A 27,898-nucleotide genomic window follows, 5' to 3' on the forward strand; every position below is an offset into this window, starting at 1 on the left:
TTGAATGTCTTTTCCTAAGATTCAGTGCGTTGAACTCCCAGAGCCACTGCAACAAAGCCTACAGTTGGGTAGCAGTCAGTGTCATTTTAGAAGTCAATCAGAAAGGTTAGACATGGCTAAATAATGGATGACAAAAATCACAGTACGTGCCTGTTTTGAGGTGTTCTTTCGCATTAACAGCCGGACGAGCTTCCACGTTGGTCATCTGGACCTTGAAATCCAAATGAGGTGACATTAGACAACTTTGCACCTGGGAGAAGTGTCAAGTGCGTCTGGTTTGTTGTTATGTAGGCTACCCGACCATTCAACTGATTGTTATGTAGTCGAGCGTATTCTTCTTCTGCTGCTGCTCTCGCATTTCTCCGCAGCTGTATTGTATAATTACCGCCCTCTCTCGCCAGTCTGGCGTCTCTGACTCAAACCCGCCTCCAGGAAACAGACACGAGAAGAGCGGAGCAGCCTTCGAGTCCTTCACTAAAGCGATCAATTTTTTGCTGCTATCAAGAAAAATGCAGATGAATTAAAGCTCTAACGTAAGCTGCAAGCTGTATTAAAACGGTAAAAGTTTTGGTTGTTGTTGTTTTTCCATTCATTTATTTATTTTTTGTAAAACTGCATTTTGACCGCTCCTGTCTTACTTTCACTTTCTATAGCCTATCTAACTGTTAATAGTTAATTTGACCATTTGTTTATTTTAAGTGCATCAGCAAAATAATGTAAAGTCGGCTAGACTTATTTTATCAGAGTTTCACGTTTTCTTTTTATTCTAAATAAGGGGTTGCGTTCGTGTGTATGTGTGTGTGTACGTGTAAAGGAATCTTTGTGAGGACCAGTTGTAGCTTTTACTGGAGTGAGGACATTTTTGAAAAGTGAAGACATTTTGCCTTCAAAGGGCTGTTTGAGGGTTGAAACTTGGTTTTAAGGTCTAGGTTAGGTTTAGTTTGAGGGATTATGTTAGGCATTTAGTTCTGATGGATGGTTAAAGTTTGGGTCTAGGCAATCAAGGGAATGCATTATGTCAAGGATTGTCCTCACAAAGACACAAGAATGTGAGTGTGTGTGTCTGTGTTCCTATAAAGTTTTAGACCTAAAGAGTGAGGACATTATTGTAAATAGCGTTTATTTTTATATTACCAAGTGTTTCATTGATATTACAGATAAAAAAACATATATTATAATATCCAAATGTCTAAAACACTTACACTGCTACATGTTTGTTCCAGTTGATAAATTACACATTTGCTCTTTTTCAGGCAGCAGCAATGGAAGCTGCTAAACAGATTCTTGTGGAAACACTCAATGGCTTGAGTCACGACGAACTCAAGAAATTCAAGTCGTATCTGAAAAGGAAGAGCCTCCAACCAATCCCATGGAGCAAACTGGAGGAGACAGATAGAGTAGAGGCACTGGTGGATCTAATATTGGAGAGCCATGGCCAACAGTCTGTGGAGGTGACCATGGAGGTCCTCATAGACATGAACAGGACTGATCTGGTAGAGAGGTTGTCAGAGACCAGCTCAGCACTCGATGGTAAAAACTGCCATTTTACACAAACGTATTTGTCTTGTTACATTGTCAATGTACAATCCCAAATGACCATTGAGTTGAATCAGCTCTAAATACTAAACATTATAATTGAATTGCATCGTAAATGATTTATTTTAACATTTTAATATAAACAGAGGCAATATTTGTTGCAGGTGTTTATTATGATGGTGTCCCACATCACTCTCTAATTGATTTAATATTGATGGCATTGTTTTTTTGAAGAAAAAACATGTATTTGAGTTTTTTATAGTGTGAGTAATAAGTCGTGTTTTATATTATTTCAGATGAACATCTATCTAAACTGTTCGAGAAAGTGAGTAATGTTACAACAGACACACTTTACACATCACAGCTTTCATGTAGTAACAGGTTGAAAATGGTCCTTATCCTGATGGTAAAAAGGTGGAAATGTTGTTAAAGCTGAAACCTCACCGCTGCTTTAGAAACAATGGGAACATGTGATCAGGTGGCTCATTCTTTCTTTTGGTGGCAGAGTGTCAGAGGGAGTTAGAAACAGTCAATATAAAACAATTACTAATAACCAGAGGTTTAGAAGAAAATTAAATGAATCATAGTGTGTTGTATTGATGCTAAAGAAATTAAAAGTTTGTTTTGGGCATCTTAAAATCTGATTTTACCAAATACATTATTGATAGTTTGTCTCATCTCTACAATTCTTAAATTGATGCAAACAAATGCTTCTGTCATCACGATATTGGAGATAGTACATAAATGTCCTCTGATCTCTTTGACTCCATCAGGAAGTAACCATGACAACATCATTAAAGAGGACATTAAATTGTCTAAGTGACTGGGACCTTGAGAAATTCAAGTGTGCCCTGCAGGGCAGGGTAGGCTTCCGAAGAATCCCAAGCCACCGCATTGAGAAAGCAGGCAGAGTTGGATTAATGGAGCTGGTGGTGGAGTTCTACGGAGAGCATTCTGTGGAGGTGACCAAGGAGGTTTTAGAGATGATCAACAGGTGGGATCTGGAGCACATGTTGCCAGACATCAGCTCAGGATCCAAAGGTGAGAAGAAAAAAATATATACTGTACATATTATTTCAATATATATATTTGGTATTAGTGGTGTTTGTATTATTCAAATTAAATGTTTAATGTCAAATTCAAACCACATGTGGACAGTTAGGCAGTTTTCTATATTTGTGCGTTTGTTGAAAATGTTTTTTTATTAACAATCATATGCTTAACACTTTTTCTTGTTTGTTTCTAAAATAATATTTACTACTTTAAAAAGCAAGATATTTATTTTTGAAACGTTGGTTCTCACATTACAGAACAGCAACAACTGTTGTTTAACTCTGTGATTTTGAGCATTTTCGTAATACAGAACAGCAACAACTCATGTATGTCTCTCTGGTTTGTGAAATCTGGAAAAATACAGATGCAGAAACAAAGTCATGTTTCTGCATCTGTATTTTTATCGTAGCCTATTATTTTCTATTTCCTGTCTCCTCAGAAACACATCCATCTGAACATCTGCAGAAAGTGAGTAATGTTACAACAGACACACTATACATAACACAGATTTCAGGTAACAGTAACAGGTTGAAAATGGTCCTTATCCTGATGGTAAAAAGGTGGAAATGTTGTTAAAGCTGAAACCTCACCGCTGCTTTAGAAACAATGGGAACATGTGATCAGGTGGCTCATTCTTTCTTTTGGTAGCAGAGTGTCAGAGGGAGTTAGAAACAGTCAATATAAAACAATTACTTACAACCAGTGTTTAGAAGAAAACGAAATTAACCGTAGTGTGTTGTATTGATGCTGAAGACATTAGAAATACTTTGTTTTGGGCATCTTAAAATCTGATTTTACTAAATACATTATTGATTGTTTGTCTCATCTCTAAAACTCTTAAATTGATGCAAATAAATGATTGTGTCATCACGATATTGGAGATATTATATAAATGTCCTCTGATCTCTTTGACTCCATCAGGAAGTAACCATGACGACATCATTTGAGAGGAAGCTTTTGGGAACATTAAAATATCTAAGTTATTCAGAGTTTGAGGAATTCAAGAATGCCCTGCAGCACACAAAATGCTTTGAAATAGTCCCAAGACACCGCTTTGAGAAAGCAGGCAGAGTTGAAATAGTGGAGCTGATGATAGAAATCTACGGAGAGCATTCTGTGGAGGTGACTAGGGAGGTTTTAAAGATGATCCACAGGACGAATCTGATGCACATGTTGCCAGACATCAGCTCAGTGAAAGGTGTGAAACAAAAGCTTATAATATTATTTCAATATTCATGTTTGGTATGCACTGTGGTCTGTATTATCAAAATGAAATGTTTAATTTTAGTTTCAAACCACTGACTATTTAACATGACTGAAACATCAAGATATGGTTATTTACATTTGTGATGTTTGATTTCAGCTAGCTTACTAATCTATATACAGTAATAATGCAAAACAAATGTTGTTTTGCATTATGTTTCTGCATCTGTATTTTTATTGTATTATTTTATTATCCTGTCTCCTCAGAAACACATCCATCTAAACACCTGCATAAAGTGAGTAATGTTAGAACTGACACACTTTACATAACACAGATTTCATTTAAAAGTTACATGTAGAAAATGATCCCGATGATGCAAAGAAATTAATGTTGTATCACTACACTGGAGATATTACATAAATGCCCTCTCATCACTTTCAATCCACCAGGAAGTAACCACAGTACTAGATGAAAAGCTTTTGGGAACATTAGAAGATTTAAGTCACAGTGAGCTTGAGGCATTCAAGTGTTACCTGCATTACACTGCCATGGAGAAAGACCTCCAAAGAATCCCAAGACACCGCATGGAGAATGCAGACTGTCGTGACATAGTAAACCTGATGGTGGAGACCTACAGAGAGCAGTCTGTGGAGGTGACCAGGGAGGTTTTAAAGATAATCGACAGGAGGGATCTGGAGCACATGTTGACAGACATCAGCTCAGGATCCAAAGGTGTGAAACAAAAACTAATAATATTATTTCGATATCTATATTTGGTATGCAGTGTGGTCTGTATCATCCAAAAGAAATGTTTAATGTTAAATTCAAACAACATGTGGACAGTCAGGCAGTTTTTTACATTTGTGTTTGTTTAAAAAAAGATTATTAACAATCGTATGCTTTACACTTTTTCTTGCTTGTTTCTAAAATTATATTTACTGCTTTAAAAAGCAAAACTGATTTTGAGCATTTTCGAAAAAAAAAATTATGAAATTATCTTGACATTATTTTTTAAGAACATTTTAGTCGTAAGGAGTTTCTCTTACATCATCAATAATTTTGAAGAACTAGTGCAGTGCCGTAGGAAGCAGTAGCTTATGCATGCTTAATTGTAAACCGTCTATCAAAGTGGGACACATAAAAAGATGTAGCCTACACATAGGTGTCACACAGTCATTGAAATGGCTGTCACATCACTCATCAATGTGACTTGTTCTTTCTTTAATATTTGTTGCGCCATATAATCCTCTAGCCTATTCTTTATGGGCAAAGCAGGTGAAAATGTTTTTTTATTGGTAATTGCAGCTTGAAGGCAGCAGCATTTATCTTTGCAAACAAAATGAAGGGCATTTATGCATCTTACATAGTCTTTAGCTTGTTTAGGTGTTAGTTTCTAACGGATTTAAAACATTCTGTGGAAGCGATCATGTTTAAATTCACCGGTATCAGAGCTATCCGAGACCGTGCTAGTTTAAATGGAAAACGCTATTGACACGCTAACTGAAATTAGCGTCACGGTCGCGGAAGTGTTTAACTATACATTAACTCTATAACAGTGAAAATAGCGTAACGTGCAATCTTTAACACTAAAGCGGACAGGTTTGAGGAGTTGGTAATCTCTGTGAAAAGGTTTGAGGACGTTTTGTTTGGAAAGTTGGGTGCATTGAATGAGGTCGGTCTGCTGTGTGTGTCCCGTTCGTAAATTCATGCTTTGGTCGCAGCGGCCAATCAAATCAGAGGGAGGCGGCTTAGCCGGAGACTACGCAGACCACTACCCGTCGTTACTTTGGCCTTCAGTGCGCGCATGTATTCGCTGCCAGCATGATATAAACTTAGATATAACTTCTACATATTTGGTCCAAAAAACCTCACAATCAATCAAGGATGCACACCTTCGTGCCGTGCGCAAGCCATATCCGGAAGCTCGGGCCGATCTGACTAACAGTCCGAGAGATATGCGAGCCACAGACAGACAGACACACAGACAGACGTTCCTTGCTTTATAGATAGATAGATAGATTTTATATAAACTCTGGTTTATGGAATCTGACTCGGCACAATTACAACATCACACCACTGACTACAACATGACTGCAACATCAACGGATAGTATTTTACACGTGTGATGTTGGCTTTTATCCAGCTGTTTACTGTAATCTATATACAGTAATAATGCAAAACAAATAGTCTGCATCTGTATTTTTATTGTATTATTTTCTATTTCCTGCTTCCCTCAGAAAAACATCCATCAAAACCATCCAAGAAGGTGAGTAATGTTCCATCAAACACACTTTCAACAAAACATATTTAATTTAATTGTAACAGGTTGAAAATGATCCTGATGATGCAAATAAATTAATGATTCATCTCTAGAGCGGATATATTAAATAAATGCCCTCTGATCACTTTTAATCCAAAAGGTAACCATTCTACTAAAGGAAAAGCTTTTGGGAACATTAGAAGATTTAAATCACAGTGAACTTGAGGCATTCAAGTGGTACCTGCAGCACACTACCATGTGGAAAGACCTCCCAGGTATCCCAATACACAGCATGGAGATGGCAGGCAGAGTTCAAATAGTGGACCTGATGGTAGAGACCTACGGAGAGCAGTCTGTGGAGGTGACCAGGGAGGTTTTAAAAAAGATCCACAGGAGGAATCTGGAGCACATGTTGCCAGACATCAGCTCAGGATCCAAAGGTGTGAAACAAAACTTAATAATATTATTTCGATATCTATGTTGGGTATGCAGAGTTTAGTCTGTATTATTTGACTTTAAAGTTACTCTTTTATTTTAATCAGTTTTTTAAGGCTTAATTATTTGTATTTTATCATTTTCGGCATTAGCTACAGTATACTTTACTTCACTTCACTTCACTGCATTACATATTGCAGTTTGTCATGTTGGAGCAGCACTATGTAGCACCTAGTGCTATGCCAGAAAAAACATGTGGAAGTTATGATATGGATTTATACAAACTTTAAATGATTTAAAAACCAATCCTTATGTTATGTGTCTCCACAAGGGCCTTCAATAAGCTTGGTGCTTGAGGGTGGTGGAAGTATAATGGTAATCCCTTACATTCATTAATTTATTCAGTTCATTTGTCACTCATTAATTTAATTTGTTCATGTATACAAATGATTGTCCTCTGCAGCAGGCCTCCGTAGACTGGACTAAACTTGATCCTGAAGTCATCAGTTCAGATGCAGATGAGACTCCGACCTACAGGTAAAAAATAACCCTAAAATGGCATCACAGGAAACCGGAACTATAAGAAGAAGTTACACTTGGTTCATGTTTAGTTTTGTTTTTCACAGAAGATCGTTTTAATGCTAAGAACTGTAACAATAATCTCAGTGTTAATTCTACATTTTGCACCAAACAAATTCTAAATTTATATTCACTTCATTGTGTCACTTTATGTGCATATCCGCTCACTTATTCTTTCTATTCACATTTTAGCCTACAGTCTGACTCAGGAAACTTTGAATGCAGTGTCTCTGGATTGCGCTGGGTCTGTAAGGAAAAGGTCAGGCTGAAATACCAGTTTTGCTCATGGGATATCTATGTGGAGGAGATGAAAAGCATGCAATACATGCCTGCGGGGACCCTTATAGACACCACAGTCATTGATGGGAAGTTAGAAGAAGTCTACCTGCCACACTGGGTCTGCATCGGTAAGTGGACATGAGGAAAATAAATCTAAATGTACTAATGTTTAATATTTCTGAGCATGTATACACAAACTAATACACGTTTTTCCTCTTCACTAATTATTTATATTTTCATTTTTGTGCAGATGACAACCCTACAATATTAGACAAGTTTGCAGTCCTACACATAGGTGACTGTGGAAATGTTGTGGAAAAAGTGTCTGAGGTCACACCAACCCATGTCAAGTTACCTGAAGCAGTTTTTTCTCCAAGAGCAGTGCTGATGAAAGCCGGCGTTCCAGTGAAAATAAACTGTAACGTGTTAATATATCAGACCAACACATCATTCCTCACACTCCATGTTTATCTGATCCCATGTGATCCTGGTCTACAACAGGTTATTTAAAATCTTACTATTATTATACCAATAAAATACAGAATGGGACAGACTGCGCTAACCCTGTAACATCTTTGTACTAAGAAGGTTTTTTTCCCCTTTCAGACAATGGACAAGAGGGAATTGTCCTATGGATACAAAGTCATCCGCAAGCCACATCCAGAAAAGTCCCTGAAAATGCATGATCGTTTCATCCTAACAACAGATTTGGAGGGTGCAGAAATTTATCCTGAGGTATGGTTTGGACTGCCTTTGAATCTCTAAGTAAACTGGGGTTCAGAATTAAGACAGACACTATAGGACTGAAACAAACTGAACAATTGGTTTTTGATATTATAAACAGGGGGGGGGGGAGGATCCAATTTCACTTTTATTTTGTGTAATCTAAGGGGGATCCCAGAAGCACACCACAGAAAGTAAGGTTAATAAACAGTCAGGGTGTATTCACACATGCTGTGTTTAGTTCGGTTGAAACGAACTCAGGTGCACTTCCACCTTCGGTGCGCATCTTTCAGACAGGTGTGAATACAGCAATCGCACTCGGGGGCGGACCAAACAAACGCTCCGAGACCCAGCTGAAGAGGTGGTCTCGATGCGCTTCGAAACGCACTCTGCTGCAGTTCGTTTGTGGTGTGAATTTGGCCGGACTCGATCCAACCCAATTGCAGGAAGCACTGCGCCTTTTCTTTATTTTCTTTTTTAATAAATCGCCATCAGCTTCATATTATGGGAAAGTGTTGTTGTCGCCATTGTTAGGAAGATTAGTTGTGGTTTGACCGGGAGCCCCGAGCAAAAATATTACATTTGATAATGACGCGTGCGGCGTACACATGCTGATATGTTCAGCGATCAGATGGAGAGGAGCGTCTCCCGTAGCCTACAGTGCCAACAGGTTCACGCTGCGCTTTGCATGAAGTGTGTGTTTTTATTGTTCTTCCCAACGGGACCGTCAATACTGTCCCCGTGTCAGTTTGGTGCTGAACTGCGCCGAACTGACACCCAGCTGATAGGCTACACAGCTTAATCAGCTGTGTTTCAGCTTGAGCCTATTCTTCACGCGAGCCGCGCCTCCAGCAGCAAAAATACAGTAAAAATTATGTTTCACATCGTAGGCTAGAAGCCACATAACGTGGCATTGTCATAGGGCTACATACAGTCATATGAAAAAGTTTGGGAACCCCTCTCAGCCGGCATTATAATTGACTCTGCTTTCACAAAAAAAAGATAAAAGTGGTATGTCTTTAATTTACCAGGAACAGCTAAGTACTGGGATGTTTTCCAAACAAAGATTTTTTGAAAAGCAGCATTTAGTTTTATGATATTAAATAAAATGTGAAAAACTGGCTGTGCAAAAATATGGGAACCCTTGTGGTCTTGCTGATTTTAATGCATGTAACAGCATGTAAAACTGAGGACTTTAAACACAAAATTGGTTGGATTATGTTGTTAAGCCTTGAACCTCAAAGGTCTGTTTAATCATGATAAAAGGTATTTTAGGTGCCTAAATGCAAGTTCCACTTCTCTTTGACTCTCTGCAGAAGTGAGACAGAATGCGATCATCAAAACAGCTCCCAAAAGATCTTAAAAACAAAGATTATTCATTGTCATGGTTTAGGGGAAGGCTACAAGAAGCTTTCCCAAAGGTTTCAATTGTCAATTTCTACTGTAAGGAACGTTGTCAGGGAATGGAAGGACACAGGCACAGTTGCAGTTAAATCCAGGTCTAGCAGACCAAGAAAAGTACAAGAGCGGCATATGCGGCGGATTGTGAGAATGGTTGCACACAACCCAAAGGTCACCTCCAAAGACCTGCAAGAACATCTGGCTGCATATTGTGTATCTGTACATGGTTCTACAATTCAGTGCAATTTGCACCAAAACATCTCTATGGCCGGGTGATGAGAAGGAAGCCCTTTCTGCGCCCACGCCACAGATACAGTTCAGTGTTTCCCCCAGGAAATGTCTTAGTCAAGGTGGTCACTGAAAATTTTGGGGGTATTTTGCTCAAAGATGCCAATGCGCCCTAAAGAAATAGTTCTGTTTATTTGAATGACACTGACCTTACAGTTGTGCAATTTTGTTTGCTATGTGCACATTTTGTGCAAACATGCAGACGGTACAAAATACAATTAAAGAAAAGTTCTACTGTTTTGGTGCAATACCATGCAGACACACTAAATAAAAATAATGGACCATACACTTAACATGTGTATCAAAGTGCTTTTTAAAGTTCCTTTTTGGATGGGGGGCTGTTGTTTGATTTGATTTGATTTGATTTGATTTGATTTGATTTAGTTTATTTCAGACATCCACATACAAAACAAAATGAAAAGCATGGAAATACAATAAATATGCCTGAAAAGGAGCAGGAAGAAGTATACACTTATTTAATCCTACCCCTTTCCTTAAAAGAGATTATTGTGGACAATAGGCATACTGTGATTCGATTAATTCATTTATGGTTATTATTAGCCTACTTGCTTGATTTCTTTTTAAATACAGAGGTTATTGGTTGTTTTGGAACATGTATTTCCAAATTTAAAACATAAAAATAAAGCAGCATTTAAAATTCAGAAAAATAAATCTTGTATGGCTACACTAGCATGCTGTTTGAAAAATAATTCAATAATTGAAATAATACAATGTGTTTTCCCCTTAAAATTACTAAATGCATTTCAAAGACAGTTACAGTGTGCACTTCTGTAAACTTACTGAAAGGTGCCTGGGCCATCACTCTCATGCATGTATCAGACTTTTCTCTGCGCTGTATGAGCCGATAAGTTGTGTTGCCACGGTGATGTGGAGTCTTAAAGGTCACATATTATGCTAAATGCACTTTTTAAATGTGTTCCAACATATCCATGGGTCCACAGTGTGCCTAGAGACTGCCAAAATATTTTTAAAAATAACACTCTCCTTTTCTCACAATCCCCCTTTCTGAAACCACCACCCCTCCCCCACCCAATATACTCCAGTCAGAATTTTCCCCTTTTCTGACCTCACAAACTGGAAAGCCAGAAGCTTCCACTGTGCAGCCCACACCCCTATTTCTTATTGGTCCACGGCCCTGACAGACAGAGGGCGAGGCGTATCTGGCTTCGCTTCCGGACAGGGGGCGGGGGCAGCGCAAAGATTGTATATTTACGAGGGGAGCTGCAGCTCTTTTTAAAAAATAGGCCATTGTGAGATTAGCTGAACTTCAGCATAGTACAATAAATTATCTGAAAGTTTTTTTCAGCAAACAATTAAAGAAAAACGTATTAGTGACCACTAAGACCATATAATATGGTGTATAATAGTACCGAAAAGTGTATAATATGGGAGCTTTAAACTAGTCTAGCTTTGCAGAGCACTTCTTTCTGTTCAGCTAAATATCCCCATAGAACCGCACTGCGTTTATTATCGCCACAGGTTAAATGTCGGTTTGCTGCTGCTCGTTTCCCGCGTACATGCCGTAGTCGCGCGCAGCGCGGGACGGTCGCGCGCGCAGAGCCCCCGACACAGAGCAGCTGATAGTCTGAGCAGAGAGAAACGCTTGGAGACATATGTGCACATTTATTTACCGCAAATCACGGCCTTTCGCGCATTTCTGACCATGAAAAATCACACATCGCGCTTGCTAGTACATTAATTGTGCAGCACTAAAAATAAAAAAAATAAAGATTTAATTTTTTTTTTTTTTTTGGTCGGTCAGTAGTCAAGGCGGGGGGCTGGTTTTGCTAAGGCGGCCGCCTTAACTATAAAGCGCTGGGGGAAACACTGCAGTACATGGAGTATGCAAAAGCTCATTTAGACAAGCCAGCTTCATATTGGAAGAAAATGCTTTGGACTGATGAGACAAAAATTAAGTTATTTGGTCTTTATAAAAAGCAGATGTTTTGGTGCAAATTGCGCTGAATTGTTGAACGATGTACAGATACACAATCTGCAGCCAGATGTTCTTGTAGGTCTTTGGAGGTGATCTGTGGGTTGTGTGCAACCATTCTCACAATCCTCCACCTATGCCGCTCCTGTTTTTTTCTTGGTCTGCCATGCCTGGGTTTAACTGCCACTATGCCTGTGTCCTTCCATTTCCTGACAACGTTCCCTACAGTCGAAATTGACAATTGAAACCTTTGGGAAAGCTTCTTGTACCCTTCCCCTAAACCATGACAATGAACAATCTTTGTTTTTCAGATCTTTTGGGAGCTGTTTTGATGATCCCATTCTGTCTCACTTCAGCAGAGAGTCAAAGAGAAGTGGAACTTGCATTTAGGCACCTAAAATACCTTTTATCATGATTAAACAGACCTTTGAGGTTCAAGGCTTAACAACATAATCCAACCAACTTTGTGTTTAAAGTCATCAGTTTTACATGCTGTTACAGGCATTAAAATCAACAAAACCACAAGGGTTCCTATATTTTTGCACAGCCAGTTTTTCACATTTTATTTTATTTCATACAACCAAATACTGCTTTTCAAAAAATCTTTGTTTGGAAAACATCCCAGTACTTAGCTATTCCTGGTAAATTAAAGACATACCACTTTTATATCTTTTTTGTGAAAGCAGAGTCAATTATAATGCCGGCTGAGAGGGGTTCCCAAACTTTTTCATATGACTGTATTATAACCATATGAAACAACAATAATTTGATGTTTTTCTTCTTTATTTATAGGCTAGATGTAGGCATTTTTATTATTTTTAGCCCCATATTATATCAATGATAAATTCGCAGTTTTTACTTCGTTCTTCCTGCTTCTCTCCACCCCAGAATGTCTGTCCAATGAATGAATGACCTCAGATCACGTGTGGTTTTGCTTCGTAATGCTGGTTCACTTGCAAAAGGGGCAATATGAAAGTGGACCACACCAAAAAAAAAAATCCAAATTCTATTTGGTCTGGACCAAAGCAAGTGAACTAACGGACTTTCCATGTGTGAATACACCCTCAAAGAAAAAGGTCCACAAATAGGCTGGTCAGGTCATCAGGATCAGGTAACGCGTAGGAATTAATTAATATATTTTTTTTGTGTGTATGGTTGCATACACAGCCCATTCATTATGGGATTATTCAGACACTTACCTAGTGGTGCCACGCTGACACAAAACAAAATAAATCTATACAGGGTTCAAATATAAAGTAAAACACAAAACACTGGCAGAACAAAATAAATATTGGTACAAATAGAAAAACACAAACAAATTAAACAGATGATGCAAATAAATATTCCAAATAAAAAGTATAGCTACTACATTTTTCATACTATACTGTATATAAAAAAGGCAAGAGAATGAATGATAAAGACTGACGGAATTTTCATATTTTGGTAACATACTGTTGTTCTCATGCTAAAGTCTTAGGACATATTCGAACTCCGTCTGCTGCAAGGACTGAGCGTCATGGGGGGAGCGCTCTAACCACTACACCACAAGCTCCCCCTTATTCATATTTTTTTTAACTTGTTTTACAGAAAAGAAAGCTCAGATATGAAAGCAGAAACCCAAATTTCTTCGAAGTGTTCATTGAAAATCCAGACACAAACTTCAAGCTAAAGCTTACACAAAAAAATGAGCCTCAACCATCATGGATCTGTGTAATTCGAAAAGGTCAGTTTCAAATAGCCTAATACCAAAGAAATACATTACACTGCCAAAGTAAATCACCTACAAATGTATTTTGATTACCTCTGCATTTTTTCCCAGATGAATACCAAAGCACTGTTCAAAGGAAAGGTAAGACATTTCAAATGATTCTTATTTGGATATCACTTTGTCGGTCTGCTGGTCTGCACACCAGCTTGAAGCGTGTTGCTGTAGTCGAGGGGCAAGAGGGGATTGCTTGACCCCATTTACTGGGGCACATGTTGATCGGCTGTGCCCCAGTAAAAACTAAATATACACCTTTAATTCACCCCAATATCTGCACATTTCATAGACACAGCAGGCATTCAAAAAAATGTGGATGTTGTGCGCACTATTCAGAGTACTAGAACCACTTCTACCTTGGTGTCTTATACAGCTAAATGAAGGGCTTTTTTTTTTGGCTTCTGCACATTTAAATCATATTCAGTTAGTGCATGTTTCATCCTGTCATGGAAATTGAAGGAGGCTTTCAAAGCCACTTGGAAGTATCGAAATTATGAGCACTATTAGTAGAAAAGGCGAAAACCGCACAACTGTCAGTGTAACATTTAACTACCCCATATTGGACTGCCCCTGCCACAGGGGAGGAAATTCTCAAGCACATTTTCCCTTTCTCTCCAGTAGGGCCGAGATCGTTTATTGGCCTGTGGCATGTGCCACAACAACCACTGACATACCATGGCATATGCCGCTCAGTAACGGTAAATGCCTGTCCCAAAAAACAACATGTGGACAGTCAGGCAGTTTTTTACATTTGTGTTTGTTTAAAAAAAGATTATTAACAATCGTATGCTTTACACTTTTTCTTGCTTGTTTCTAAAATTATATTTACTGCTTTAAAAAGCAAAACTGATTTTGAGCATTTTCGAAAAAAAAAATTATGAAATTATCTTGACATTATTTTTTAAGAACATTTTAGTCGTAAGGAGTTTCTCTTACATCATCAATAATTTTGAAGAACTAGTGCAGTGCCGTAGGAAGCAGTAGCTTATGCATGCTTAATTGTAAACCGTCTATCAAAGTGGGACACATAAAAAGATGTAGCCTACACATAGGTGTCACACAGTCATTGAAATGGCTGTCACATCACTCATCAATGTGACTTGTTCTTTCTTTAATATTTGTTGCGCCATATAATCCTCTAGCCTATTCTTTATGGGCAAAGCAGGTGAAAATGTTTTTTTATTGGTAATTGCAGCTTGAAGGCAGCAGCATTTATCTTTGCAAACAAAATGAAGGGCATTTATGCATCTTACATAGTCTTTAGCTTGTTTAGGTGTTAGTTTCTAACGGATTTAAAACATTCTGTGGAAGCGATCATGTTTAAATTCACCGGTATCAGAGCTATCCGAGACCGTGCTAGTTTAAATGGAAAACGCTATTGACACGCTAACTGAAATTAGCGTCACGGTCGCGGAAGTGTTTAACTATACATTAACTCTATAACAGTGAAAATAGCGTAACGTGCAATCTTTAACACTAAAGCGGACAGGTTTGAGGAGTTGGTAATCTCTGTGAAAAGGTTTGAGGACGTTTTGTTTGGAAAGTTGGGTGCATTGAATGAGGTCGGTCTGCTGTGTGTGTCCCGTTCGTAAATTCATGCTTTGGTCGCAGCGGCCAATCAAATCAGAGGGAGGCGGCTTAGCCGGAGACTACGCAGACCACTACCCGTCGTTACTTTGGCCTTCAGTGCGCGCATGTATTCGCTGCCAGCATGATATAAACTTAGATATAACTTCTACATATTTGGTCCAAAAAACCTCACAATCAATCAAGGATGCACACCTTCGTGCCGTGCGCAAGCCATATCCGGAAGCTCGGGCCGATCTGACTAACAGTCCGAGAGATATGCGAGCCACAGACAGACAGACACACAGACAGACGTTCCTTGCTTTATAGATAGATAGATAGATTTTATATAAACTCTGGTTTATGGAATCTGACTCGGCACAATTACAACATCACACCACTGACTACAACATGACTGCAACATCAACGGATAGTATTTTACACGTGTGATGTTGGCTTTTATCCAGCTGTTTACTGTAATCTATATACAGTAATAATGCAAAACAAATAGTCTGCATCTGTATTTTTATTGTATTATTTTCTATTTCCTGCTTCCCTCAGAAAAACATCCATCAAAACCATCCAAGAAGGTGAGTAATGTTCCATCAAACACACTTTCAACAAAACATATTTAATTTAATTGTAACAGGTTGAAAATGATCCTGATGATGCAAATAAATTAATGATTCATCTCTAGAGCGGATATATTAAATAAATGCCCTCTGATCACTTTTAATCCAAAAGGTAACCATTCTACTAAAGGAAAAGCTTTTGGGAACATTAGAAGATTTAAATCACAGTGAACTTGAGGCATTCAAGTGGTACCTGCAGCACACTACCATGTGGAAAGACCTCCCAGGTATCCCAATACACAGCATGGAGATGGCAGGCAGAGTTCAAATAGTGGACCTGATGGTGGAGACCTACGGAGAGCAGTCTGTGGAGGTGACCAGGGAGGTTTTAAAAAAGATCCACAGGAGGAATCTGGAGCACATGTTGACAGACATCAGCTCAGGATCCAAAGGTGTGAAACAAAACTTAATAATATTATTTCGATATCTATGTTGGGTATGCAGAGTTTAGTCTGTATTATTTGACTTTAAAGTTACTCTTTTTTCTTTAATCAGTTTTTTAAGGCTTAATTATTTGTATTTTATCATTTTCGGCATTAGCTACAGTATACTTTACTTCACTTCACTTCACTGCATTACATATTGCAGTTTGTCATGTTGGAGCAGCACTATGTAGCACCTAGTGCTATGCCAGAAAAAACATGTGGAAGTTATGATATGGATTTATACAAACTTTAAATGATTTAAAAACCAATCCTTATGTTATGTGTCTCCACAAGGGCCTTCAATAAGCTTGGTGCTTGAGGGTGGTGGAAGTATAATGGTAATCCCTTACATTCATTAATTTATTCAGTTCATTTGTCACTCATTAATTTAATTTGTTCATGTATACAAATGATTGTCCTCTGCAGCAGGCCTCCGTAGACTGGACTAAACTTGATCCTGAAGTCATCAGTTCAGATGCAGATGAGACTCCGACCTACAGGTAAAAAATAACCCTAAAATGGCATCACAGGAAACCGGAACTATAAGAAGAAGTTACACTTGGTTCATGTTTAGTTTTGTTTTTCACAGAAGATCGTTTTAATGCTAAGAACTGTAACAATAATCTCAGTGTTAATTCTACATTTTGCACCAAACAAATTCTAAATTTATATTCACTTCATTGTGTCACTTTATGTGCATATCCGCTCACTTATTCTTTCTATTCACATTTTAGCCTACAGTCTGACTCAGGAAACTTTGAATGCAGTGTCTCTGGATTGCGCTGGGTCTGTAAGGAAAAGGTCAGGCTGAAATACCAGTTTTGCTCATGGGATATCTATGTGGAGGAGATGAAAAGCATGCAATACATGCCTGCGGGGACCCTTATAGACACCACAGTCATTGATGGGAAGTTAGAAGAAGTCTACCTGCCACACTGGGTCTGCATCGGTAAGTGGACATGAGGAAAATAAATCTAAATGTACTAATGTTTAATATTTCTGAGCATGTATACACAAACTAATACACGTTTTTCCTCTTCACTAATTATTTATATTTTCATTTTTGTGCAGATGACAACCCTACAATATTAGACAAGTTTGCAGTCCTACACATAGGTGACTGTGGAAATGTTGTGGAAAAAGTGTCTGAGGTCACACCAACCCATGTCAAGTTACCTGAAGCAGTTTTTTCTCCAAGAGCAGTGCTGATGAAAGCCGGCGTTCCAGTGAAAATAAACTGTAACGTGTTAATATATCAGACCAACACATCATTCCTCACACTCCATGTTTATCTGATCCCATGTGATCCTGGTCTACAACAGGTTATTTAAAATCTTACTATTATTATACCAATAAGATACAGAATGGGACAGACTGCGCTAACCCTGTAACATCTTTGTACTAAGAAGGTTGTTTTCCCCTTTCAGACCATGGACAAGAGGGAATTGTCCTATGGATACAAAGTCATCCGAAAGCCACATCCAGAAAAGTCCCTGAAAATGCATGATCGTTTCATCCTAACAGCAGATTTGGAGGGTGCAGAAATTTATCCTGCGGTATGGTTTGGACTACCTTTGAATCTCTAAGTAAACTGGGGTTCAGAATTAAGACAGACACTATAGGACTGAAACAAACTGAACAATTGGTTTTTGATATTATAAACAAGGGGGGGGGGGTCCAATTTCACTTTTATTTTGTGTAATCTAAGGGGGATCCCAGAAGCACACCACAGAAAGTAAGGTTAATAAACAGTCAAAGAAAAAGGTCCACAAATAGGCTGGTCAGGTCATCAGGATCAGGTAACGCATAGGAATTAATTAATCTTTTTTTTGTGTGTGTATGGCTGCATACACAGCCCATTCATTATGGGATTATTCAGACACTTACCTAGTGGTGCCACGCTGACACACAACAAAATCTAAATCTATAAAGGGTTCAAATATAAAGTAAAACACAAAACACTGGCAGAACAAAATAAATATTGGTACAAATAGAAAAACACAAACAAATTAAACAGATGATGCAAATAAATATTCCAAATAAAAAGTATAGCTACTACATTTTTCATACTATACTGTATATAAAAAAGGCAAGAGAATGAATGATAAAGACTGACGGAATTTTCATATTTTGGTAACATACTGTTGTTCTCATGCTAAAGTCTTAGGACATATTCGAACTCCGTCTGCTGCAAGGACTGAGCGTCATGGGGGGAGCGCTCTAACCACTACACCACAAGCTCCCCCTTATTCATATTTTTTTTAACTTGTTTTAAAGGAAAGAAAGCTCAAATATAAAAGCAGAAACCCAGATTTCTTCGAAGTGTTCATTGAAAATCCAGACACAAACTTCAAGCTAAAGCTTACACAAAAAAATGAGCCTGAACCATCATGGATCTGTGTAATTCGAAAAGGTCAGTTTCAAATAGCCTAATACCAAATAAATACATTACACTGCCAAAGTAAATCACCTACAAATGTGTTTTGATTACCTCTGCATTTTTTCCCAGATGAATACCAAAGCACTGTTCAAAGGAAAGGTAAGACATTTCAAATGATTCGTATTTGGATATCACTTTGTCGGTCTGCTGGTCTGCACACCAGCTTGAAGCGTGTTGCTGTAGTCGAGGGGCAAGAGGGGATTGCTAGACCCCATTTACTGGGGCACATGTTGATCGGCTGTGCCCCAGTAAAAACTAAATATACACCTTTAATTCACCCCAATATCTGCACATTTCATAGACACAGCAGGCATTCAAAAAAATGTGGATGTTGTGCGCACTATTCAGAGTACTAGAACCACTTCTACCTTGGTGTCTTATACAGCTAAATGAAGGGCTTTTCAGTGCTGGAGGTTGGATATACTACATCTGTCTCATGTGCTTTAATTCCTAAAACTACTGGGCGATAGCACAGCTTTCATTCAATAAGATCGAGGTGAAAAATTCATACAATATTTCGTGATGCAAACAAAAATCATGATGAAATGAACATAACATAACATCATCGATCAATAAAGTCACAGTCAACCCATATCCCTTTGTTTATTTGCTTTGAATTCATCAGGCCTTCAGCCGGAGCAACTGTTGTAAATACCATGGTAGATGGTGAGTGCACTTATAGTGATACATCTCCTCTGTATATGCCTTATACTCTGCATGTGATTAGTCACTGATCAGATTGTCTAGAAACCCACTATCTGACTATAAAATCTACCTATTCATTTGCATGCACGTTTGGATGTTCTATATAGAGTACAGGCTCAAGAGGATTTAAAGAAACAGTGGCCACTTAAAAGTGTTGTATGGTATCATCAATTTGAAATAAATAGTTTTGTGGAAACGTGCTTTAGGAAGTTCTTTCTAAATGTTGGATGAGAAAATTGTTTGTTTTGATTTCTGTTCTTCTAACGGCAAGAGATGCTTAGCTTAGCTTAGCATTCATACTGGAAGTAATGGAAAGCAGCTAGCCGGATTCTTTCCAGTCAAGTTTTTAAAAAAAATAAGGCTAAGGCTCAATCATTTACACATTTTCTCATTTTTTTTTAACTGGTACTACAAATGTTAAATGTGTAATAACGTATGCGGACTCTCAGCCCTTTTGCCAAGCTAAGCTAACTGTCTGCTACAGCTGTGAACAATGTAGTGTGTGCACAGAGTGAGTGGTATTGATCTCCTTGCAAAAAAAAAGTCATCATTAAAAAAAGTCATGAGACAGCATTTTGAAAATTCGTCATCTACGCCGTAACTGTTGATTTTTTTCCTCTCAGATGAGGATTGATTCCTACGGAAGCCTAGAATGGCCATGCCGGTATATTTTTTTATAGTCCATTTCCCGTGATCTTGAGATAATTATCCTGTGATCACGGGATAAGAGGGCTGGTTTTCAACTCATTACTTATTATGTTATTTGCCGTTACCTCGAGATAGCATTTTGTAATGAACCCTGTCTTTAAAATGAAAATCAAGTTGTCTTCATGTTAAAGTCAAATCATTCAGTGATTGTAAAGTCCTTTCTCCTTTTTCTCAGTCAAGCACTTTGTGGATAAACATCGAGTCAAGCTGATCGAGAGAGTGAGCAGCGTTACACCCATTTTGGATGAGCTCCTCGACCAAGATGTCCTCAAACAAGAGAAATATGATGAAATCAGGGCTCTGTCTACCACTCAGGACAAGATGAGGGAGATCCATAAATGTCTGAATACTGAAGCCGTCAAAGACATCTTCTATAGGTATCTTGAGAAAAACGAGAAATACCTTATGGAAGAGCTCAAGGCACAGCAGTAAATGCTGTGGTGAAATCCATTTTTAGACCAAACGTAAAGTCTACCTGAACCAAAAATATTTTTTTTATATGTTAACAAAGGGGGAACATAATTGTCAATACAATGTTTCTTTGGGGGTTTTCTAAAAAAATCACTTTGTAGCACTTTTGCTTTGTGGTGTGTGGTGCCTTTCCTGCCCTGAGAAGAGATTTAATGTTAGGGTTAAAACCGGATTCAGCGAATGTCCATCAGATAATCATGTAAGAAATGAAGGATCCTACCTCATGTCATTTTAAGAGTCTGTTTTTAACCAAGTTATTTTATGTAACATGAAACAGAAGTATTCAAATGATTGTCCTTAAGTCTTGCGTGTGAAGAAGGTTTAAACTTTTTCATCTATGCTCAAAGATTGTCATTATCAATTTTATACTGCCAAATAAGTAAGTCATCCCAAATGTTTTCTATTTTAGGCACATAACATAATAAGTAATGAGTTGAAAACCAGCCCTCTTATCCCGTGATCACAGGATAATTATCTCAAGATCACGGGAAATGGACTATAAAAAAATATACCGGCTCTTGTTCAATACATGATGTTTGAAAATTAACCTCACCATGAACTGATAAATTATGCTACAACCTAAAACATTTTTTTTTCATCATGATAAAACCATGACAGAACTGAGGCCGGTAAAAGGGGTTTGACTGTTAATGTAGATAAATTACACACTGTATATGACATTATGTATCTTTTTTTTACTCCTTCAATGTTTTTTTATATTGCGCTGCTTGTTTCTCTGTATATATTTTTTCTTAAACCTTTTGATGTCATTGTGTTACTGAATCACACTGAAACACTGTTCAGTGATAAAGGTGCCTACAATGATATTTAGATAAGGATATTTTTATACTCCTGCTTAACATAAAACAAATAATTTTTTTAAACCGATATTACATAGTTATAACAAATATGCACAGTATTTTTTCTACTTGCATCATTGTAACATACAAATCTGCATTGCTGTTTGAGACCTTTGTTACCTCTGGTTGGATGAACTCTTGTTTCAGTTGACTGTAAATAAATACAGTAGTGTCACCTGTTTGTATTCAGCAACTCATTGAAAGCACTGTGTCAGATGAAGAATGTATTTGGCAAAAAATTAAGTGTTTAGTGGACTGGAGGAATGTGTCAAAAGCCTCAAATCCCCATCTCTTCTTCCACACCCAGCGGTGCAGGAAGAAAGCCATCAGGATCTCTTAAAACTCGGCAAAGAGCTGTTCTAATCATCAGATTAAAAATGTTTATCTGTTTGTGTTTACACCTGTTCATGTTACATCTTTTTGTTAACACTGCGTATAACTTTTAATTTACAACTGGACATATAGTGTAGATGTTTCTGTTACAGTATTCTATTTCATTTAATAACATTTTACATTCTGTTTTACATATATATCAGGCTGTATCTTATCTTTATATTTGATATCGTATTTGCAATATTTTAGTGTTTATTTTGGTCTCATGTGGCTCTCTTCACTTGTTTCTCTTTGTATATTTTGCTTTATTTACTTTTTTTTAAAAGTTGCATTGACGAAGGAAGCCATTACCCTATGAAAAAATATACAGCCTTAAATCTTGTGTTAAGACACCATTGATATGATGATGATGATATACCCCTGACAGAGAAGAGCTCTGATCAGCCCTGCATCCCTCATTTATCTTCTCCTGAAACTTGAAAATCAAACAATACATGCCGCTAAACTGCAACAAAAAAAAATCATATTTATTATGCTTTATACCCAACCAACCTATTTATCCGACAGCTCCCTCTAGAGCCACAGAAAGCTTTATACAACTTTTTCCACATTTGCAGTCTTACTCCTGAGTCCCTAACACCTGTAAACAGACTGTGTCCCCTTTAATACAAGACTCTGCTTTCAGCCTCCTTGCATCTGTCCACAAACAGATCATTTATGAGTAAAAACTTAGGAGACCTCCGTTACATTTTCTCTCAGTCAAACAAGATGAAATGTGACTCTGAATTTTACACATGAAATGTTACATTTTGAATACCCTGGGAATACGATCATAAATATTGAGGTATTTTGTTACTAAAACAGCATTTGCAGGAAAAAAGTCAAAACTACGTGCTGGCATGTTTTGAAAAACAATGGCCCTACAAGGAACAACAGATATCAACTTAAACTTCAACATCATCGCATCCGTAAGGAATTGATCCCCTCTGAACAGCCTCTGAATTACAGCAGAAATAAATGTTGAGATCAACGTGCACGTTATTAAAATCCTGGAAGGAAAGGCTAGAAGACAAGTAATTTAGTAACTGCAGTACATCACTATTCCTGCCTAATTATTTTTATTCACTCAAAATGAAATAACCACATACATGGAAATCAGAATAATTCATTTTGTATTTTCAAAATAGAAAACATTTGGGATGACTTACTTATTTGGCAGTATAAAATTGATAATGACAATCTTTGAGCATAGATGAAAAAGTTTAAACCTTCTTCACACGCAAGACTTAAGGACAATGTTTCATGTTACATAAAATAACTTGGTTAAAAACAGACTCTTAAAATTACATGAGGTAGGATCCTTAATTTATTACATGATTATCTGATGGACATTCGCTGAATCCGGTTTTAACCCTAACATTAAATCTCTTCTCAGGGCAGGAAAGGCACCACACACCACAAAGCAAAAGTGCTACAAAGTGATTTTTTTAGAAAACCCCCAAAGAAACATTGTATTGACAATTATGTTCCCCCTTTGTTAACATATAAAAAAAATATTTTTGGTTCAGGTAGACTGTACGTTTGGTCTAAAAATGGATTTCACCACAGCATTTACTGCTGTGCCTTGAGCTCATCCATAAGGTATTTCTCGTTTTTCTCAAGATACCTATAGAAGATGTCTTTGACGGCTTCAGTATTCAGACATTTATAGATCCCCCTCATCTTGTCCTGAGTGGTAGACAGAGCCCTGATTTCATCATATTTCTCTTGTTTGAGGACATCTTGGTCGAGGAGCTCATCCAAAATGGGTGTAACGCTGCTCACTCTCTCGATCAGCTTGACTCGATGTTTATCCACAAAGTGCTTGACTGAGAAAAAGGAGAAAGGACTTTACAATCACTGAATGCATTTGACTTTAACATGAAGACAACTTGATTTTCATTTTAAAGACAGGGTTCATTACAAAATGCTATCTCGAGGTAACGGCACATAACATAATAAGTAATGAGTTGAAAACCAGCTCTCTTATCCCGTGATCACAGGATAATTATCTCAAGATCACGGGAAATGGATAAAAAAATATACCGGCATGGCCATTCTCGGCTTCCGTAGGAATCAAACCTCATCTGAGAGGAAAAAAATCAACAGTTATGGCGTAGATGACGTATTTTCAAAATGCTGTCTCATGACTTTTTTTAATGATGACTTTTTTTTGCAAGGAGATCAATACCACTCACTCTGTGCACACACTACATTGTTCACAGCTGTAGCAGACAGTTAGCTTAACTTGGCAAAAGGGCTGAGAGTCCGCATACGTTATTACACATTTAACATTTGTAGTACCAGTTAAACAAATTTGAGAAAATGTGTAAATTATTGAGCCTTAAGGCCAGGACACACCAGCCCGAAAATCGCCGTCGTTGAGTCGATAGGGGGTCGGGAGACGAATCTGTTTGGTGTGTGCCGTGACGTCGGCCGACGTAGAGGTCGTCGGGCTTGTTTTGAGCCTGTCGGCGCCGATTGAACATGTTCAATCGGCGGGCGACCGTCTTTCATTTGGAGCAATTTGATTGGTGGAGGGCTAGCGAATCAGTGAAGCCCGGAAGTGAGGCGGGTAGCACAAACAGCTAACAACAGCTAGCCATCGTTTTAATGTGTTTGTTCGTTTCGTTTTGAGAGTACTCACATGCATCAACCCTTGTTGACTGCTCGACACCATGCTCGACACTCTCTGCTAAAAATTGTGCTCTTATGGTCCATAAATATAAATACGTATTTCTATCTATGTTTATGCTCTAGAGAGCTGTCCCATCATTTCCGGCTTTCGTATTTTTTCGGGCCACAATACAGATTAGCGCCGCCTGCTGTTATGGAGACATTACGTCCCGCGCAAGCAACAGAGCGTACGGAAAGTCAGCAGTCAGTTTGGTGTGTTCTCTGGCCGCGACGGGAAGCCTGGAGCTTCCTGAAACGGCCGACCCCATTTTTTGCGTAGTCGGAACAAGTAGAAACAAGTCGGACTGGTGTGTCCTGGCCTTTAGAGGTAATGGGAAACAGATTTTTTTTAAAAAACTTGACTGGAAAGAATCTGGCTAGCTGCTTTCTAGTATGAATGCTAAGCTAAGCTAAGCATCTCTTGCCGTTAGAAGAAGAGAAATCAAAACTACATTTTTTCTCATCCAACATTTGGAAAGAACTTCCTAAAGCACGTTTCCACAAAACTATTTATTTCAAATTGATGATACCATACAACACTTTTAAGTGGCCACTGTTTCTTTAAATCCTCTTGAGACTGTACTCTATATAGAACATCCAAACATTTTATTTGATTTTATAGTCAGATAGTGGGTTTCTAGACAATCTGATCAGTGACTGATCACATGCAGAGTATAAGGCATATACAGAGGACATGTATCACTATAAGTGCACTCACCATCTACCATGGTATTTACAGCAGTTGCTCCGGCTGAAGGCACTGCAGCTGGGGGGAAAAAAATAGGGAAAATTTAAACAGCTTCATATTCGGTCTGTTTTATTCATGATAAGTTGTATCAATTAAAACATTTTATTCTTAACAGGAAAAGTGAAACAACTCACTGTCACTGGCACCAGGTTTTGAGGATTGTCCACCCGCCTCCTTCTCTGCAAACATGGGAAGAAGACATAGTGTTAGATTCAGATTTTCTTTAAACAATGGTGGCATTAGAATGAGATACACAGGATTAATGTTGGACACATGACACACAATCATGAATCCCTCTATTATTATGGGCAGGAATAGCCTACAGTGATTGGTCTTTTAAACTAGATGATTGGGTTTAAGCATTAGATTAATTATGGTTCATGCACCATGTCATAAAACAATGGTGGCTTGCTCATATCATATGTACATTTTAACAAATATTTTGTTTATGTTGAACAAACTAACACAGCTTTAAATATTCCCATATCTGAACTTAAAACTAAACTAAATTTACTTTTTAATGATTCCTCTTATTTATTACACTTGATTGCAGTTTTGTACTCTTATCTGTATCTTTAAGATTTGACGTTGTTCTTTTGTATCTGATGATGTTATAGTGCATGACCAGGGCTGCCAAGTTTCACCAAAAGTTTGGAGTGAGATTTTTTGGCCGAGGGACTCAAAACCGTGTCCTCTCTCCCACCCAATCATTTTTGCTAGTGTCCTGCAAGTTTACATATTGTTCATAATAAATCAGAAATAAAGACAATTGGAAAATGTGATAAAACATCAAAAATCTTATTAAAATAAACAAATTAATGAATTGCAAAGTTAGGACAGGTTTTAATTAAACATTGGGTGTTTGATTCAAACCGATCCTGAATTGTAATGCTTTGGGGGATTCTGAATTGTGATGCTTTGTGGTGCCCCCCCCCCCTTACTTAGCCTTGTACATCATACTTAGCATTGCACAACATACTTCAAACACTATACATGTACATAAGCCCTGCAGCTCACCCGCAGAAAACATTTCCTCAGAAACATTTTTTTTGTCGTTACACCCATAGACATTACACCCATAGCTCCAAAGTAAAACCTATTGTTCTAGTTCTAGAGAAAGGGGTGGGGCCTATGTTTCCTGGTTGACCTGTAATAGCATTCTAATTTTTGTTAGAATTGTAATTTATATTACAGTAATCAGCGGGCTAACGTGCCACAATGACACAAGCTATGTGCGGCCAGCGTCTTGTCAAACCGTTTGAATAGTGTGCAAGTTACACATACAGTATTACAGGAGAGAGAGAGAGAGAGAGAGAGAGAGAGAGAGAGAGAGAGAGAGAGAGAGAGAGAGATTCACAAATCAGAAACTATGTTTTCTATAATGTATAGCCTCACTGTGATAATCTAGTCCAGATTTGAAGAGTCTAGGTGTAGTGGTTTTCAATCAGGACCAGTTCTAATGTGGTCCAGATGCAAAAAAAGCAGTGAAATCTCCCCTCTCTTTCTTTTAAACAAACTTAATAAAGGTTACATCAATTGTAAACTGTTTTAAAAGAATGGTTAGACTCTCTTAGATAATATAGACTGATTAATATGGCTTTACCGCGGCGATTTAGGAGGTTAAACAACGGAGAATCAGTCGCTCCGCCGCTCCTTAAGAATCCCTTAACTTTTCCTTAACTGCCTAATCGGCTGCTGCGAATCAGCTGCCAACTTCAGCGTCGTGATGAGTTTTTTGTTTTGTTTCAATTAGCATGCTATTATTTTGACCCTACATTTTAATTACAATTCCATCTAGGCAACATATGTGATTTTTATTCTAGTCTGTTCACGGATTCTGTAGCTTTGTCTAACTTCTTCCGCCCTCTTCAAAAGCGAAAGTAAAACAGGGCTCAGTCAAATGCAAATGTTTTTCCATCTGATTTTCCACTGTATTCATATACAAATATACGAAACATAACAACAATAATAATTCGCCTTATCCAACAAATGTTGTTAATTACGCGTAGCCTATTACGTAAAAGCAGAATTTATTATAGACTTTTTCTGTTCCCACGTGCATTAATCAAACCTCTGAGCCTTACATAACAACTCATATGCTCAGGCATGTTTAAAATTGAAACCCAAAAGAGGAAGAACATTGCATTTGTTAAAGATGTAGGCTATAAATTCAGATTATTTTCCTCTTTTTTTTTATTAAAGCTGTTTGACGCATATGGGTTTCCAGGCATCTTCACACTCCACAGCAGGATATAGCCTTCTGTTATAATAAAAACATATATAGGTAGAATCGACAGAAGACGAAAAAAAGTAGCCTTTTGACATCTCACCAAGTTCCTTTGCCTCATCTAGGCATCCAATCTGTCTCAGTATCTGCACAGCCACTGTGACAGCTCCGTCCTCAGTAAAAGTTGAAACCAGAACGTCTGCGACGTCTAAACAGCTCTTCCCCTCAACCCTCTTGCGTCTGACCCGCGGCTCTTCCCTGCGGTCCAGAAGGTTGTGGCAGAACTTCTTAAAGTTATCTTCTGTCAGATCCTCCAGCTTGTCTGCTAAAGCCATCTTTTTGGTTTTGGCTGCCATTTCTCACCACTATTAGCTCACAGACCGCGGTTTAGGTTGTTACTCCAAGAGTTCACTTCGTTATCTCGTGAAAAAAGTGCTGTCCTGCAGGTTATAGGAGGAAGAGACACTCGTGGTGCCTTCAAATTCTGTCGTAAATTGTATTACATTCACTATCTATGATTACATTACGTGAGGTTACATTTCATTTAGCTCACGCTTTTATCCAAATTAACTTCTAATAAGTGCTTTTAACCAT

At 38.0% G+C, this 27,898-nt stretch overlaps 2 protein-coding genes across 6 annotated transcripts; one reads left to right on the forward strand and one right to left on the reverse strand.

The window, feature by feature from the left end:
• Nucleotides 1-437: 437 nt before the first annotated feature.
• LOC307259778 (uncharacterized protein) lies at nucleotides 438-21,450 on the forward strand. Of its 5 annotated transcripts, XM_080039761.1 has the most exons (28): nucleotides 439-558; nucleotides 1,254-1,530; nucleotides 1,833-1,861; nucleotides 2,310-2,577; nucleotides 3,029-3,057; nucleotides 3,511-3,787; nucleotides 4,060-4,088; nucleotides 4,243-4,525; nucleotides 6,031-6,059; nucleotides 6,214-6,493; nucleotides 6,820-6,863; nucleotides 6,952-7,025; nucleotides 7,260-7,474; nucleotides 7,597-7,847; nucleotides 7,953-8,081; nucleotides 13,300-13,435; nucleotides 13,532-13,561; nucleotides 15,602-15,630; nucleotides 15,785-16,064; nucleotides 16,392-16,435; nucleotides 16,524-16,597; nucleotides 16,832-17,046; nucleotides 17,169-17,419; nucleotides 17,525-17,653; nucleotides 18,375-18,510; nucleotides 18,607-18,636; nucleotides 19,163-19,203; nucleotides 20,126-20,266. In XM_080039761.1, the coding sequence occupies exons 2-27, from the start codon at nucleotides 1,263-1,265 to the stop codon at nucleotides 19,186-19,188; spliced, it is 3,585 nt and encodes a 1,194-aa protein (XP_079895887.1). In that variant the 5' UTR covers nucleotides 439-558; nucleotides 1,254-1,262; the 3' UTR covers nucleotides 19,189-19,203; nucleotides 20,126-20,266. The 5 variants fall into 5 exon arrangements, with proteins under 5 accessions (XP_079895886.1, XP_079895887.1, XP_079895885.1 ...); XM_080039760.1 differs by lacking the exon at nucleotides 19,163-19,203 and having other exon boundaries at nucleotides 438-533; nucleotides 20,126-21,450; XM_080039759.1 differs by lacking the exon at nucleotides 19,163-19,203 and having other exon boundaries at nucleotides 20,126-21,450.
• A 1,319-nt stretch (nucleotides 21,451-22,769) lies between these two features.
• LOC307259493 (apoptosis-associated speck-like protein containing a CARD) lies at nucleotides 22,770-27,724 on the reverse strand. Its single transcript, XM_080039359.1, has 4 exons — nucleotides 27,408-27,724; nucleotides 25,212-25,256; nucleotides 25,048-25,095; nucleotides 22,770-23,482 (listed from the first exon to the last, which is right to left on the reverse strand). The coding sequence occupies exons 1-4, from the start codon at nucleotides 27,658-27,660 to the stop codon at nucleotides 23,226-23,228; spliced, it is 603 nt and encodes a 200-aa protein (XP_079895485.1). The 5' UTR covers nucleotides 27,661-27,724; the 3' UTR covers nucleotides 22,770-23,225.
• Nucleotides 27,725-27,898: the final 174 nt, after the last annotated feature.

The sequence above is a fragment of the Ammodytes marinus genome (genome assembly GCF_949987685.1).
Source record: "Ammodytes marinus genome assembly, chromosome: 13".
NCBI classification, from domain to species: domain Eukaryota; kingdom Metazoa; phylum Chordata; class Actinopteri; order Uranoscopiformes; family Ammodytidae; genus Ammodytes; species Ammodytes marinus.

Coding starts and splice junctions, on each gene's coding strand:
- LOC307259778 (XM_080039760.1), top strand. CDS start 1,263: ATGGAAGCTGCTAAACAGATTCTTGTGGAAACACTCAATGGCTTGAGT. Junction 6,494..6,819: donor CATCAGCTCAGGATCCAAAG/GTGTGAAACAAA, acceptor TGTCTCCACAAG/GGCCTTCAATAAGCTTGGTG. Junction 16,436..16,523: donor AGGGTGGTGGAAGTATAATG/GTAATCCCTTAC, acceptor TGTCCTCTGCAG/CAGGCCTCCGTAGACTGGAC.
- LOC307259493 (XM_080039359.1), bottom strand. CDS start 27,660: ATGGCAGCCAAAACCAAAAAGATGGCTTTAGCAGACAAGCTGGAGGAT. Junction 25,096..25,211: donor AAAACCTGGTGCCAGTGACA/GTGAGTTGTTTC, acceptor TTTTCCCCCCAG/CTGCAGTGCCTTCAGCCGGA. Junction 23,483..25,047: donor TGTAAATACCATGGTAGATG/GTGAGTGCACTT, acceptor CCTTTTTCTCAG/TCAAGCACTTTGTGGATAAA.